The sequence below is a fragment of the Lepus europaeus genome, chromosome 6, assembly GCF_033115175.1.
Source record: "Lepus europaeus isolate LE1 chromosome 6, mLepTim1.pri, whole genome shotgun sequence".
NCBI classification, from domain to species: domain Eukaryota; kingdom Metazoa; phylum Chordata; class Mammalia; order Lagomorpha; family Leporidae; genus Lepus; species Lepus europaeus.
Window position 1 is genome coordinate 80,877,351 of NC_084832.1, and position 16,921 is coordinate 80,894,271.

At 42.0% G+C, this 16,921-nt stretch overlaps 1 protein-coding gene across 2 annotated transcripts in view; it reads left to right on the forward strand.

The window, feature by feature from the left end:
* The window catches only part of USP12 (ubiquitin specific peptidase 12), a 106,011-nt gene that overhangs the window by 79,254 nt on the left and 9,836 nt on the right, over positions 1-16,921 (forward strand). For both annotated transcript variants that reach the window (XM_062194444.1, XM_062194445.1), the window contains 3 exons: positions 1,364-1,593; positions 5,008-5,084; positions 5,205-5,288. In XM_062194444.1, coding sequence (XP_062050428.1) covers positions 1,364-1,593; positions 5,008-5,084; positions 5,205-5,288 — 391 coding nt within the window. The remainder of the gene's footprint in view (positions 1-1,363; positions 1,594-5,007; positions 5,085-5,204; positions 5,289-16,921) is intronic.

Here is a 16,921-nt window from a genome sequence, read left to right on the forward strand (position 1 = left end):
AACTTAATTTTATGTAGTCATATATGTAGCTCTGTTAAAATTAATTTTTAATTCATTTTATCTTAGACTTTTCCTAAATATTTGTCTGAATTTATAGGTAATATTTAAAAGATATAAACTAATTTTTCTGGAATTTATTAAATGTATATTGAAATGTACATTTAAAAATGATCCAAAAATAAAATGAATCCTAAATTGCTAGCTTTTCTTAATGCATTTTATTGAATAATCCCCAGTTCTTGTTGAGTTAGCAGGCTCACCCTGGGCAGTACTTTGGTGCTTGCTGGAGTTCAGCTGCCTGGTTTGAATCTGCCACTTCCTCATACAGTAAGGTTAATGACAATATCACGTGGTTGTTAGGCTCCAGTGAGGTACAGCCTCTGAGGTCCTTACTGCTCTGGTGGTGGGGTTGTGGAATGCCAGGCAAAGGGTGAATTGCTTGGTGTTAGCATGCTGGTATTCCATTATACTTGCTCAGTTGTGTAGTTATGAGGAATGTTTCATGGAGTTATAAATAGAATAAATAGGATCTCTTTAGAGGGGGCCTTAGAGATTATCTGGATTAAATTCAGATTTCCTGATTCCACATCAGAATCCGACTGCACAGTAGATTTCCCTGGAAGAGCTCTGACTCCTGAATCCGAATCTCAGTGTTTACTTCTAATAAATGCTATGGTTCTTAAGCAGTTGACTTGGCCTTGGCAGGTGCATGTCGAGCTTCTGCTTTAGAGCTGATCTTGTTGTAATATTTGTGTAATAATAGGTTAGGTAGGTGGCCAGCTTTGTGGCGTAGTGGGTAAAACCGCTGCCTGCACTGCCATTATCCCATATGGGCACCAGTTCTATTCCCAGCTACTCCTCTTCCAATCAAGCTCTCTGCTATGGCCTGGGAAAACAGTAGAAGATGGCCCACATCCTTAGACCCCTGCACCCATGTGGGATACCCAGAAGCTCTTGCCTTCTGGCTTTGGATTGTCCCAGCTCTGGCCATTGTGGCCATTTGGGGAGTGAACCAGCAGATGGAAGACCTCTCTCTCTTTCTCTTTCTCTCTCTGTAACTCTGCTTTTCAAAGAAATAAATAAATCTTTAAAAAAAAAATAATAGATTTGATGAGCTAATGAAAAGCAGTTGCTTCTTTTCTTCTCAGGATCTATTATGTAGATGTGTGTTTGCCCTTTTCTAATGGATTAACTAGTAATTTTTCTAAGTTTTGGACATAATCATAAATGTTTTTTGTTCATTACTAGTAATTCTTAACATTTACACTTTTCCTTCTGATAAAATACTAGATGTCCTTTAAAATCTATTTAAAACAAAGTTATTGATTCTGAAATAATTCTCCAATATTATTATTTTTTTTAGAGCTTTTTGACAACTACATGCAACAAGATGCCCATGAATTCTTAAATTACCTACTAAATACAATTGCTGATATTTTACAAGAAGAGAGAAAGCAGGAAAAACAAAATGGTCGCTTACCTAATGGTAATATTGACAGTGAAAATAACAACAGCACACCAGACCCAACGTGGGTCCATGAGATTTTTCAGGGAACATTAACTAATGAAACCAGATGTCTTACTTGTGAAACTGTAAGTATGTCATACAGTTTTGTCTAGCAAACGTGTAACTCATTGTATTAAAAGTTGTTCCTAAGGATGAGTGTATGGGTGATGAGAATTTGGCAGTCCTTAGGCATAGAATAAATGTTAAAAGACTTGCTTTTCAGTAGATGTGTAATTTTCTATATGCTGTTTATGGTCAAAGAATACCTGGGGTGGTCAAAAGGTAATTTCTGCAGTTTAAACTATTTGATTTTGTTTCAACGTAGAAGGCCACAGAACTGTGTTATGGACGTTGTATGTCTTAGTTTAAGCTCATAGAAAACTCACAGGTCAGGGAGAAATATCTGTGCCTCTCTGAGAAATGCACTGTTAGGTGATTACATAGTGCAGACATCAGAGTGCACTTCCATAAACCTAGGTGGCTGATCACTGGAAGGGACAGAGGCTGCTGCTGGTATAATACGGCATGTTCTTTTATAGTAACTGTGTCTTTATGAGTAGAAGGAGTGCACTCTGAAATAATGATAAAATGTATAGTACAGTAAGTGCATAAGCCAGTAACATGGTCGTTTATTAGTAAGTTTTATGTACTGTGTGAACTGTGCTGTACTTTATGTGACTAGCAGTGCAGTAGGTGTGTTTACACCAGCATCATCATAGGCTCATTAGTAACTTGGGCAAGTGTTTTGTAGCCTGGGGATTGGAGGTGGTGGAATGTGAACATTTTCGAAGGAGAGAGAGTGATAGCAACCATTCTTGTTCACAGTGCTGAAATGTTTATTAATGTGAATCATAAGGGCTGGGTACCAATCCTCCTACCTGGCCTTTATGAAGTCCTCCTGTGTCTGCAATAATACTTCGAGATAGTTTCCCCAGAATTGAGGGTATGAATCGAAACTACTTCCTCAGAATCTAATTTGTCATCATGTAGATCCAGCACTTGGTCATGGTTCCATGCCTTTATCAAGCCCAGCCTGAGAGATGCAGTCCAAGATTTCTCGGGTGAATGAGTGTCATTTCTGTATTCAGCATTGCACAGATCTCTAAGCACTGCCTTGGCTTGTAGAAAATGGGGGGAGGGCGGTGGGAGACAAACCAGACGGCAGTCTGATCTCAGGGTGCTCACAGGCTGGTGGTCCCTGGCCACCAGGCCATCAGGTAGCCCCAGTGCAGTGTGGGAAGGTGTAGGCAAGCACAGGATGCTGTGTGAGCCAGGTGCTGGCCAACCTTATCCAGGTGGGCATGGGGCTGTTTGGGAAGGCCAGGACTACATTTCCCAGATGGTCTGGTGCTTGTGTTTTAGTGTTTTTGTGAATATCTTGGCTGGTAGGGACTGGTTCTGTCTTCTCCTCTTATGGTGCTCTCTTTGTTCTGGGGGGTGGAGTGGTTCCTTCACTTCTCTTTTTTCTTTAAATGTGGTTGGTCCCCAGAGTTTCTTTGCATTGGAAGGATCACATTCCAGTTTATTATCAGTGTACTGATGAGTCCCATTTCTGGATCTCCTGCCTGACATCTTCCTTGAGGTTTAGCTTGGCATTTCCTGATCCAGGCTGTGACATGGCTTTGGGACTTCAGCTCAGCAGCAACCAGACATGTTCACAACCACTTTTCCTAGTGAAGTTCTGTTCCACTTGGTGACGGTGACCTGGCGCCAACACAATTGCATATGCAAACATAGTAACTCCACCCAGGTGACCCAGTGCATCTGTGTCAGAGCTTTTAGGTTATCATCAAAGTCAATTTAAAATGAAGACTCTCGAAACTGAGAACTTCATTTTCAACAAAGCTAGTACTTAGCTTATTTGAAAGGCAGAGTAACAGATCTTCCATCTGCTAGTTCTCCCAAGAGGACTGCAATGGGCTAGGGACTCCATTCAGGTCTCTCATGTGGGTGGCAGGGGCCCAAGTACTTGGGCCCTCATTCACTGCTTTCCCACGTGCATTAGCAGGGAGCTGGATCCAAAGCCAAGAAGCCAGGTTATCAAACCTGCACTCTGATAATTAGATGCTGGTGTCACAAGCTGTAGATTAACCCATGGCACAATAGTGCTGGCCTCTGAAAACTTTATTTGGAGAAAAACCCCATTCCAAGAAGCCTCAGACAGCTGAATCTGTACTTCTCTATCTGGTCAGAAACCCCTCCTGATAGGGCTGTAGCCTGCCTCTGCCATGCCATCCACTTTCCTGCAAAACGAAGTGATTTTTCCTTAAACACAGCATGTTGTCTTTCGTCTCTCTGGTCTGTCTTTCATCTTTTTCACTGGCTGTTTTGAGACCTTGTATCACCGTACCTTACATTGTACTGTGGAACGACATCTTATGTGGGAGTCACAGTCTAAGGCTAGCTTTATGTAGAAATGAAGCAGGAGCTGGTGCTGTAGCGTAGCAGGTAAAGCTGCCACCTGTGGTGCTGGCACTCCATATGGGCGCCGGTTCAAGTCCCAGCTGCTCCATTTCTGATCCAGCTCTTTGCTATATAGCCTGGGAAAGCAGTAGAAGATGGCCCAAGTCTTTGGGCCCCTGCAGCCACGTAGGAGACCCGGAAAAATATCCTGGCTCCTGGCTTCTGATGGACCCAGCTTCAGCTGTTGCTGCCGTCTAGGGAGTGAACCAGTGGATGAAAGACCTCTCTCTCTCTCTTTGCCTCTCCCTCTCTGTAACTCTGCCTTTTAAATTAATTAATTAAGTAATTAATTAAAAAGAAGAAAGAAATGAAGCAGAGTTAGAATCACTCTGGAAACTCCTGTAAGCTGTAGCACAGTACCCTGCTCTCTAATTTGTGTGAGTGTATACTCTGCACCACTACAGAAGCTCTCACAACTTAGTGATGCTGAACCTACCACGTTGACATGATACCAAAACAGGAGAACGACCTGTCATGCAAGTGTGGTCAGTGGGCTGGAGGCAGGCATGGCTCCTGCTTGTGTGCTCCTCTTGGAAACAGATTCTTGAAGGAAACAGTTTATGTCTAACTTCTGTCCTATTCCAGTTCAAATAGAAGATGACTTGTCCATTAACGAAAGAGGACTTTAAGATAGATTTAGAGGAAGGGCTAAATTGTTTTCTTTAGTAGCAACACTGGTGTCATGCCCTTTGTCCGGTGTTCTTGTTCAGCCTTGCTATGTTTTTAAGCATCAGTGTATATGATGTGCTGGATTTTATACTGTAAAATAACACTGAGGTTTAGGAAAAGAAATGAAAAATCAGCACACTAGCCTTTGTCCGTAAGAACTACTCAAATGCATATTTTGGTGTTTTGGCTATGCATATGATAATGGTTATTTATTCAGCAGTTTTTTGGATGATCCAAATCAAGTAGTTTTGCTTTGAACTTATGGAAATAATTATTTACATGGTAATAGAAAGCAATTAATTCTGTCAGCTAGGAGCCATGATTCCCTAATATTTGAAGAAATCAAAGATAATTCCCTATTTTTACAGATAAGCAGCAAAGATGAAGATTTTTTAGACCTTTCTGTTGACGTGGAACAAAACACATCAATTACTCACTGCTTAAGGTATGTATATGTATAGTTACTTCTTTTGGAAGTTAATAATTATTTTGGTTTAGAATATTTTTTAATTAATTGATGAAATTTTGGTGTGTATAAAATGAATTTATTTTGGATTTTACACAGGGGTTTTAGCAACACAGAAACCCTGTGCAGTGAGTACAAATATTACTGTGAAGAGTGTCGCAGCAAGCAGGAAGCACACAAACGGTAACTGAGTGCTTTTTGGATTTTTTAGTGATTCTTTGTCGGTGGATGTTATTGATGGACTTTTCAAAGTAAAAGTGACCTATGAAAATTCACACTCAGTAATCATTCTTGATTAAATATTATTATAAATATAGGGCTGGTATTGAGGTGTACAGCAGGTTAAGTCACTGTCTGCGATGCTGGCATCTCATATGGGAGCACTGGTTGAGTCCTGGCTACTCCACTTCTATCCTGCTCCCTGCTAATGTGCCTTGGGAAGCAGCAGAAAGTAGCTCAAGTACTTGGGCCTCTGCACTTGGGAGACCTAGATGGAGTTTCCAGCCCCTGGCTTTGACCTGGCACAGGCCCAGCCCAGCCCCGCCCCAGCCCCAGCCCCAGCCGATGTGACCATTTGGGGAATGAAACAGCAGATCTAAGATCTCTATCTCCCCACCCCTTCCTTTCTCTATCCCTCTCCCTCTCACTCTAACCTTGCCTTTCAAATAAACAAATATTTAAAAAAAAAAATACTACAAATGATGTTCTACATGATTTTTTTTTTTTTTTACCAAAACTCTGTTTCCTGAGTGATTTTCTACATTTAGTGATTGTTTAGTAATCATAAAGCAGTACAGGTGAAGCATTTGACTTTGAACCTTTCCTGATTACATAGACTTTTTACCTGGTGAAGAGGGGTGAGGGAGGAAGTGCTTTTTCTCTTAGTCTATTATTAGAAAGGCTGGATTTTGTGTAAAGGACTGGAATCATCATCATCACTGTTAATTCACTTTTTATTTTGAAACAACCTCAAACTATGCTTTTTAATTAATTTTCATTTTGTTTGAAAGAAAGGTATCTTTTGTTCACTAGTTCACCCACTAAATGCTTGAGACAGCTAGGCCAGGACTAGGAAAAAGCCAGGAGCCTGGAACTCAATCTGGGTCCCAGGTGGGTGTTAGGGACCCAAGTACTTGAGTCATCACTGTTGCCTCCCAGGGTGCAAGTTAGCAGGAAGCAGAGTCGGAACTTGAACACAGGCATTCTCACAGGGGATGTAGAAATTTCAACTGGCGCCTTAACTGCTATGCCAGATGCCCCACCCTGCAAGAATGCTTCATAATCCATTTGAAAGTAAACCACTGATACTGTGCCTCATGACCTTTGGATACCTCAGTAGATGTTTCCCGCACACAGGGAAGTTTTCTCATGTGCCCACGTTTGTCCTGGTCAGGAAAGCAGCATTGTTGTACTGCTGTCATCTCAGGTCACTCTGCTGTCACCAAATGTCCCAGTGATTCCCTTACAGCGGAGGGGTCTAGGCCAGAATCAGGTGTTACATTTAATAATCATGTCACTCTAGTCTTCTCCCGTTCAGAGCAGTTCCAGTCTTTCTTAACTTCAATAATTGTCACTCTTGAAAGTCACAGGTTAGCTATTTTATGGAATTTCCCTTATTTGTGTTTGCCTTATTTTCTTATGATTAGATTCAGGTTATGTGTCTTCACAGGAATCTTACAGAAGTGATACTGTGCTCTTCTCACTATGTAAGTGGCATATGACTTGGATTAGTCCCATGTGTTGGGGCATCCCCAAGAGCAAACTTGGAATCACTGATTTCCTCCAGGGACTCAGAGTGCTCAGCATAGAGCTGTGATCACCAAGATTTCTTATAGGGAAAGGATACAAGGTAGTCAGCAAAGAGGAAAGCCAGGCAAGCTTCCAAGAATCACTTAATTCCTCAGGCATGGATCGTGACAACACAGGAAGCTCATTACAGAGTCAGTGCAGGGTTTTTATTGGGGGCAGATCATGTAAGAACTCTGCCTATCACGTACCCAAATTCCATGCTTCCAGAAGGAAAGCAAGTATTTGGGATAAACCATATTGCTTGTGCAAGCAAGTTAGGCACAGTGGGCCACATGAGGAGCAAACACAGCAAATCTGTGTTCCCAGGTGCTAATGAAGTGCCATCCTTTAAGCAGCCTTCCTAAGGGTAGTCTGAGGCTTTTCTGTACTTCTAATTACTGGTGCTGTTATTGAACACTTGATTAAGCTGTTTCTCAAAAGCTACATTTTTCCTCACTTTAATTTAAAAGTATTTTATTTGTAAGTATTTGATGTGGATGTATTTTGAGATTATAAATATCCTGTTCACTGAACTTTTTGTTCCTTTTTAAAAAGTCAGTGTAAACTTAAGGATTCCTATTTTATTCAGTGAGTTGTAATCCACTGACACTGTTACTTCTTTTCAGGATCAAGTTCATGCCCATGTTTTTGATGTACCTCACCATTTTTTAGCACTTACTTTGTGGCACCAGAAATGCTCAGCTCATTGTGTACTTTCCTTGCATCTGTGCAGAAAAAGCCATTTCTCTAAGGAGCTTGGTGCCTTTTAGGGGAGAGTGATGTTCAGAAGCTATCTGCTCATTGGTCTAGAATGTTACTGTTTCTGAGCCCCCTTAGTGAACATACTATGAATAATTACATATGAAATAAATACAGTTTGTATTTATTTCTCTTATCTGTCTGTCTGTATTGGCAATCATGAATTCACAGTGGTATCTCTAATTCCAGCCAATACCATAAGATCCATTCTGCTATCTCACTTTTAATATTTGTAACTCTCTTCACTATCAGTAAACATAAGCTGCTATTATCCTTATTGTATTTTCTTATTTGGTCCGTGTACCTGAAGGTAACTAGTCTTACTTTCCCTGGTGCATGTGTGCATACACACACGTGCACACACACACACACTCAAAGATACCCTCACTGTGCTTGGGCTCCCCCCTCCCCTGCCTGTACACATGTGTGTCTTATGTGTTCTGTCTTATATTTGAACTGAATTGTTCATAAAGGGAAGAGGAAGAGCTGAGGTTTTTAAATTACTGTATTTTTGTTTTTGTTTTGAATAGAGACACATTCTTAGGAACGGAGCTTTTGGCAATGGACACAGGTAGTCAAAACACTGTTCCCTTCCATCAGTGCAGGAGCTATAGAGTGGCTCAGATAACTGTGGGCAGAGGCATAGGGCTGAGTGGTAGCAGACTCAACCTGAATATGTTGTAGAAAGTACTAAGACAGTTGAATAGGGAGGATAGTGAGGGACTGAATACAGCTCAGAGCAACACAGCTTCAGACTTGTTGACTTCATCAAGGAAGGCCCGTGTGGAACATAAACTGCCCTTATGAAGGATGATGGTTACACATCTGTGAGATTTTAATATTTAATCCATTATTAAATACGGGCTTCTTTACATGCAGAATATGTACCTTTTAAAAAGATTTACTTACTTATTTCAGAGGCAGAGTTAGAAAGAGAGAGAGGTCTTCTAGCCACTGGTTTACTCCCCAAATGGTCACAATGGCTGGAGCTGAGCCTGCCTGAAACCAGGAGCCATATATTTTTCCTGGTCTCCCATGTGGGTGCAGTGGCCCAAGCATTTGGGTCATTTTCCACTGCCTTCCCAGGCCATAAACAGAGAGCTAAATTGGAAGAGGAGCAGCTGGGACACGAACCACCGCCCATATGGAATGCCTACTACACCACTGTGCCAGCCTCTATGTATATTCTTTGTAAAGAAGCTGGAAAATAGGAGAGTACTTCAGAAAGCTCATAGAAAAGTGGGAATTAGCGGATAAGTTTATTTTGGTACTGTGTGTGTGTGTATTTTAAAGATTTATTTACGCTGGCGCCGCGGCTCACTGGGCTAATCCTCCGCCTTGCGGTGCAGGCACACCGGGTTCTAGTCCCGGTTGGGGCGCCGGATTCTGTCCTGGTTGCCCCTCTTCCAGGCCAGCTCTCTGCTGTGGCCAGGGAGTGCAGTTGAGGATGGCCCAAGTGCTTGGGCCCTGTACCCCATGGGAGACCAGGATAAGCACCTGGCTCCTGCCATCTGATCAGCGCGGTGCGCCGGCTGCAGCACGCCAGCTGCGGCTGTCATTGGAGGGTGAACCAACGGCAAAGGAAGACCTTTTTCTCTGTCTCTCTCTCACTGTCCACACTGCCTGTCAAAAAAAAATAAAAAAAAATAAAATAAAAAATAAAGATTTATTTATTTGAAAGGCAGAGTTACAGAGAGGCAGAGGCAGAGGCAGAAAGAGAGATGGAGAGATCTTCCATCCACTGGTTCACTCCCCAGATGGCCGCGATGGCTGGAGCTGTGCTGATCCAAAGCCATGAGCAAGGAGCTTCTTCCTGGTTTCCCACACGGGTACAGGAGCCCAAGTGCTAGTGTCATCTTCCACTGCTTTCCCAGGCCATGGCAGGGAGCTGGATCAGAAGTGGAGCAGCCAGAACTTGAACTGGTGCCCATATGAGAGGCCGGCACTGTGGGCAGCAGCTTTACCCACTGTGCCACAGTGCCAGCTCCAGTACAGACTATTTTGAAATGCATGTGCTATTTTCTCATTATACATATTTTCCATGAACTTTTTGAAGTCCCCGTGTATGGATGAATATATAGCAATTAAGAATCCCTACAAAAATGTTAATTTTTTTTTATATATCCTAGATTTTACTAGTGCATATACATGCAATTACTGAGATGATTGGAAATTTTGTAAACAGTTTTGTAATGTTTTTCAGTTAATTGGACCATGTTAAGGAAAATATTCTATATAATTCATAAGAAGTGCAAATGGTGTATAGTATTGTTTATATTGATGTATAGTATATCTGCCAATTCTCTAAATCCAATCACAGCTATAAATAGTGCTTTGATGGACACTTTTATATGTATATAGCCTGACTCCCACATACTTTTGGAAATTTTTCACAGCATTTAGCAATCATTTTACGTAAGTTCCTGGAAAGGTAACTACACTTTTGACAACTTATACTGGGATACTGGACAAGGTCTTTTCATCTTTTTAGGCCTCATTTGGATTAGTCCTCTTCTGAGGTCCCTGCCAGCTCTAAAAGCTCATAGTGTCTAGTCTCAGAAGAAGCTTATATTGAATATACAGATCATAGTTCTGCCTAAAGAAACGAAAACCAGTTTGACTAAAAAAAGGTTTCAATCTGGAATACTTCCTATTGTTCAGAAACCACATGATCATCTCAGTAGATACAAAGCACTTGACAGAATTCAACATCCTCTCGTGATAAAACACCGTTCAGTATACCAGGAAATTCCCTCAATGGAATAGAGTCCATCTATGAGAAGCCCACTGCTTACATCATACTCAGTGTGAAAAACTGAAAACTTCTGGTCCATATAATATTGGAAGTCCTAGCCAGAGTATTTAGGTAAGAAAATGAAATTACAAGCATCCAAATTGAAAAAGAAGAAGCAAAATGCTCTTTTCTCAGATGGTGTGATCTTACAGTTAGCAAATTGTATAGATTATATAAAACACACACACACACACACACAAACAAACCCTGTTAGAACTAATAAATTATTGGGCCAGCACTGTGGCACAGCATCCCACCTTGTTCTGCTTCCAGCCCAGCTTCCTGTTAATGTGCCAGGGAAGGCATTGGAAGATGGCCCAAATACTTGGATCTCTGCTACACATGAGGAAGACCAGGATAGGGCTCCTGACTCCTGGCTTTGGCCTGGCCCAGACCCAGCTCTTACAGCCATTTGGAATGAATCAATGGAGGGAATCAATGGAGGGAAGCTCACTTGCATACATGCTCTGTGTGTGTGTGTCTGCGTTTCATTCTGCGTTTCAAATAAATAAAACTTTGAAAAAGAGAAGTAGTAAATTATCCAACAGTTGTAGTAGAATACAAATCAACATACAAGAATTGGTTATATTTGTATTCACCAACAGGGAGCAATCTTGAAATTAAGAAAACCTTACTTATAATAGCATCAAAGTAATAAAATACTTAAGAATAAACTAAACTAACAAGGTAAATGACTTGTTCAGTGAAAACTGTAAAACAACATTGAACTAAATTAAAGAAGATGCAAATATATGGAAGGACATCCTGTGTTCATGGATTGATTTGAAAATAATGTTGTTAAAATTTCTGCAGCACCCTAAGCTGTCCATGAATTCAGTGCAATCCCTGTTATACTACCAGTGGCATGTTTTGCAGAAACATAAAAGACTCCATTTTGCAATCATAAAAGATCCCAAAGAGACAAAGCAATCTTCAGAGATAATACACTGGGGTTTCACATATCCTGATTTTAAAAGACAATACAAATCTACCATAATTAAAACACTATGGTACATACATGTAGACTAGTGGAACCAGATAGCCTGGAAATATCCACATAGGCCTGGTCAACTGATTTTGACAAGAGTGTCAGAAAACTGAAGGGGAAAGGATAAGCTAGCTCTTCACCAAATGGTGTGGGAAAAGCAGGATGTCCATATGCAATCAATTCTAAATGGATTAGACTAAAGCTGGAACACTAGAAGAAGAAAACAGTTGAAAAGCTTCATGATGGGCTGGTGCTGCGGCTCACTAGGCTAATCCTCCGCCTATGGTGCCAGCAACCCAGGTTCTAGTCCCGGTTGGGGCGCCGGATTCTGTCCCGGTTGCTCCTCTTCCAGTCCAACTCTCTGCTGTGGCCCGGGAAGGCAGTGGAGGATAGACCAAGTGCTTGGTCCCTGCACCTGCATGGGAGACCAGGAGGAAGCACCTGGCTCTTGGCTTTGGATCAGCGCAGCGCGCTGGCCATAGCGGTCATTTGGGGGTGAACCAATGGAAGGAAGACCTTTCTATCTGTCTGTCTCTCACTGTCTAAATCTGCCTGTCAAAAAAATTAAAAAATAATAATAAAAAGAAAAGCTTCATGACATTGAATTTGTCAGTGATTTCTTAGATTTGATGACAAAAACATAGGCATCAAAAACAACAATAGACAAACAGGATATCAAAGTTTAAAATTGCTGCAAAGCAAAGGATGCCACAGAGTGAAAAGGCAAACTGGGAGGAAATATATGCAAACCATTATCTGATAAGGGGTTAGTATCTAGAATATATAAACAACTCCTACAACTCAATAATTACAACAAAATAATCCAGTATTGAAAAGAACAAGGACTCAGACTCAAGGATACACAAGTAGCTAACAAGCAAAATGAAAAGATACTCAATATCACTAATCAGGAAAGCGCATATCAAAATCACATGAGAGGCTGGCGCCGTGGCTCAACAGGCTAATCCTCTGCCTAGCGGCGCCAGCACACCGGGTTCTAGTCCCGGTCGGGGCGCCGGATTCTGTCCCGGTTGCCCCTCTTCCAGGCCAGCTCTCTGCTATGGACCTGGAGTGCAGTGGAGGATGGCCCAAGTGCTTGGGCCCTGCACCCGCATGGGAGACCAGGAGAAGCACCTGGCTCCTGCCTTCGGATCAGCGCGGTGTGCTGGCCGCAGTGCGCCGGCCACGGCTGTCATTGGAGGGTGAACCAACAGTAAAGGAAGACCTTTCTCTCTCACTATCCACTCTGCCTGTCAAAAATAAAAAAAATTAAAAAAAAAAAAATCACAGTTAGAATGACCACTCTCCAGAAAAAGAAAAAAATAACATTAAATAATGAGAGTAGGTAGGAGTGTAAAATGGTACATGATATAGCTGCCATGGAAACCAATATGGGCACATTGAAAAATTACAAAGAAAGTGACTGTATGATCTAGCATTCCTACTTTTGGGTGTATACCCAAAATAATTGAAAGCAGAATGTCAAAGAGGTTTTTGCACGTGCATTGTTCATTGCAGCATTGTTCACAGTAGCTAAGAAACAGAAGCAACCTAAATGTCCATCAATGGTTTGGTTGAATGGATAAGCAAAATATGGTATGTACATACAATGGAATATTATTCAGCTTTTAAAAAAGGAAATCCCTGTTATATATTTTAGCATGGGTGGACTTGAAAGCATTATGCTAATTGAAATAAGCAAGTCACCAAGAAGCAAAACAAAACGAAACCCCAAATGTTGTAGGATTCCACTTATATATGTGAGATCTTAAATTGTTAAACTCTTAGAAACAAAGCAGAGCTGAAAAAGGTGAGTGGTTGTTGAATGGTTAGAGTTTCAGTTTTGTAAGATGAAAAGTCCTGGAGAGCTGTTGTGCAGTAATATTCATAGGGTTAGAACTGCTATGTGCTATATCCTTGTGGTTAAGATTGTAAACTTTGTATTTATTTACTGCAATAAAGCAGGAGAAGTTTGACTTGTCGTGCCCATGTTTATATTGATATTTTTAAAATTCTTCAAGAAATGTTCACTCTGGGAAAACTGAAAAATGATTTCTGGAAATGTTCATGAAGTGCCACAAAATCAGGATTCCATCATCACATGAGCTTGCTGTGTGATAGCAGTGTTCTATATTGTAGGATGTGAGAGGACTCTCAGAATAGAAGAAATTTAACATTTTAAATTCAGCCTGTCCTGTAATTTATTTGTACATAGACTGCTTTTGTGCAGCATGCCTATTGAGTTGTATGTATCACAGTTCAGGAAAGATAGCACTTTGGGAAGTATGAATATGACAACCATATACTCTTAGCCCTCAGAAGGATAAAGACTGCAGGTGAAAGTAGAGTGATGTCCGTGAGAACTGTAAGGATGGCTGTCACTCCTGTGTCTGGGGTCTGATGCTGAGTGACAGTGACAGGAGCTGAGTTCCCTATCTTCACCTCCTCCTCTCAGTTCTCTTTACTTTCCCTTTATTCCACATGCACCTGAGCCCACTTCAGGGACCATCCCTGGCCTCCCGTGTTAAAGAAGTCCCATGTGTGCTTGAGTGACTGCATCTTGTCACCGTGGGCACTGGCCCCTCTTACAGTGTCTGCTCCAGATTGAGTGATTCTGCTGCTGCTGCCTGACTTCAAGGCCTCACAATTCTGCTGCATTTCCATAACCAGATCCATATCTTATTCCCATTTAGCCAGGCCGTGCTGGTGGTAACCTGTGTGGTATTGTGTCAGCCACAGGGATTTGTCTGTAGTCAACATTCCCAGCCGCTCCTGCGGGCACACACCCATTAAAGTCCTCTGACTGTGACTTGTATTTCTGGTTGGGTGAGTCCTTCCTTCTGTTGACCAGCTGATGCTGCCTGATGCTTGCTGGATCTTTGGATACCGCTCAGCACTACGTTCCGTGGGCCCCATCTGTAGCTGCCACCTGCCCCTCACGTATAGCACACGCTGGAGGTGAAGGTCTGTTCTCTAGGTGTCCTCCCGGTGCTTACGTCTCAGTCACCCAGTGTTTTCCTCGCAGCCAGCCCTGCCTTGTGAATGCCACAGTTTAAAGGAGTATGGAATTTAGTCCTTGGAATTGTGTATCTGTTGGGTTACTAAGCATCTCTCTCAGTGTACTAACAGGATAGTAGTAAGCTATTTGGTGCTTGTGCTGGGATTCACCTGTGGCAGAGCTTGCAAGTCAGTGCTCTCTTGGCTAAGTTCCATCTATAGACCCCTTTGCTTGGCTCACACAGTTTCCGAAGGACTCCCCTTGGGCTACTGGGGAAGGAAATAGGGGAGTTTTTAGAGCCACCACAGTCCTTGCCCAGTGACTGACAAGTGCTGAAGAGGCTATAAAGGCCAGCTGCCTTTCTGTGGGTGAGACAACACTGAGGTGAAATTCATATTCCAGGTTTTTTTGGCGAGACTATGCTGAAGCCTACCCACATTCCAGGTTTTCTAGACTTTTCTTTGTTTATTTGAAGATAAGGTTTGTTATTTCAGTCTTTGGACACTTATTGAGACATCTTCTACTGTCCAGTATGTTGGTGAATGTCCTCCTTGTACTTGAAAAGAATGTGTTTTCTGTACATGGATGGAGTGTTCAAAAATTGCACATTAAACCCATAATTAAGTGTTCATATCTTCCTGTCTGTACAGATTTTGTGTTAATAAAATATGTTAACTCTAGCTCTGATGGTAAATTTCTCTGCTTCTGCCTTTGTTTACTCTGACAGACCCAAAGCCCTGCTGTTGGAGGGCACACTCTTGAGACTGCCTTGCCCTCTCACCTAGTCCCTCTCACGGTGAACTGTCCCTCTTGCCGACAGTAGCCCTGGCTGTGAAATCCACTCTGTCTGAAGTTAGGAAAGCCAGCTTACTTAGGACTGGTGTTTAAAGGGTACCTTTTTCTCCATCCTTTACATCCTTTACTTTGTGTGGTTTTTTTTGACATAGTCTTATAGTTTTAAATAGGTGAACACCTTTTAAGATAGAGTACACAATGGATGCAAATTATCATTTGAAAGATGTAAAGGCAAGAAAATATGTAATATAAATTTACCCATATTTGAAATAGTTTGTGTGGTGGGCAAATGCCATTAAAATACAAATTTAAACAAAAAGTTGATTTTGGGGGCTGGTGTTGTGGCATAGCAGGTTAAGCCTCTGTGATGCCAGCATCCCATGTGAGTGCCAGTTCGAGACCCAGCTTCTTCTCTTCCAATTCAGCTCCCAGCTCCTTGCTAATGTGTCTGGGAAAGCAGCAAAAGATGGCCCAAGTGCTTGGGCCCCTGCATACATGCGGGAGACCTGGAAGAAGCTCAGGGCTCCTGGCTTTGGCCTGGCCATGCCCTAGCCATTGATGAACCAGCAAATGGAAGAGTCATATTTCTCTCTCTTTCCTCTCCTCTCCATCTCTGCCTTTCAAATAAATAAAAATTAAATCTTTTAAAAAAGTTAACTTTTTGTTTTTACTTGAAAGGCAGAAACAGAAGAAGATCGTTCATCTTCCATCTTTAAAAAAAAAGTTAACTTTTTCTTTTTTTAATTTGAAAGGCAGAAACAGAGGAAGATCTTCCATCTCTGGTTTACTTCCCAAAATGCCAGCAACAGTCAGGAGCCTTGAAATTAATCACGGTCTCCTTTATGAGTAGCAGGGAAGCAAGTCCTTGAGCTGTCAGGGTCTGCATTAGCAGGAAGCTGGAGTCCGCAGCGGAGCTGGGACTTAATCCAGCTTATCCCAAGAGGCATATTAATCGCTGTGCCAAATGCTTACACCAAAAATGATCTTTAAGTCAGTTTACAGATTTTTAAAAAAATCAATATGTAATTCAAGCTTTTAAGTGTAAATAACTAAAAATGAAAGAAATGTTCTTTATCCTTGTGGTTTTCTTTCAACATATTTGTCTTTTATTTTATTTATTTATTTTTAGATTATTTATTTATTTATTTGACAGGTAGAGTTTACAGTGAGAGAGAGACAGAGAGAGAGAGAGAGGTCTTCCTTCCATTGGTTCACTCTCCAAATGGCCGCAATGGCTGGAGCTGTGCTGATCCGAAGCCAGGAGCCAAGAGTTTCTTCTTTCATCCCATGCAGATGCAGGGGCCCAAGCACTTGGGCCATCTTCCACTGCCCTCCCAGGCCACAGCAGAGAGCTGGACTGGAAGAGGAGCAACTGGCACTAGAACCCGGCGCCCATATGTGATGCCGGTACCACAGGCAGAGGATTAACCTAGTGTGCCACGGCGGGTGCTGGCCCCAACATATTTGTCTTTAATAGAAAATACAACATACTGACAGCTTTTTTTTTTGGACAGGCAGAGTTAGAAAGAGAGAGACACAGAGAAAGGTCTTCCTTTTCCATTGGTCCACCCCCCAAATGGCCGCTATGGCTGGTGCACTGCGCCAATGCGAAGCCAGGAGCCAGGTGCTTCCTCCTGGTCTCCCATGCGGGTGCAGGACCCAAGCACTTGGGCCATCCTCCTCTGCCTTCCCGG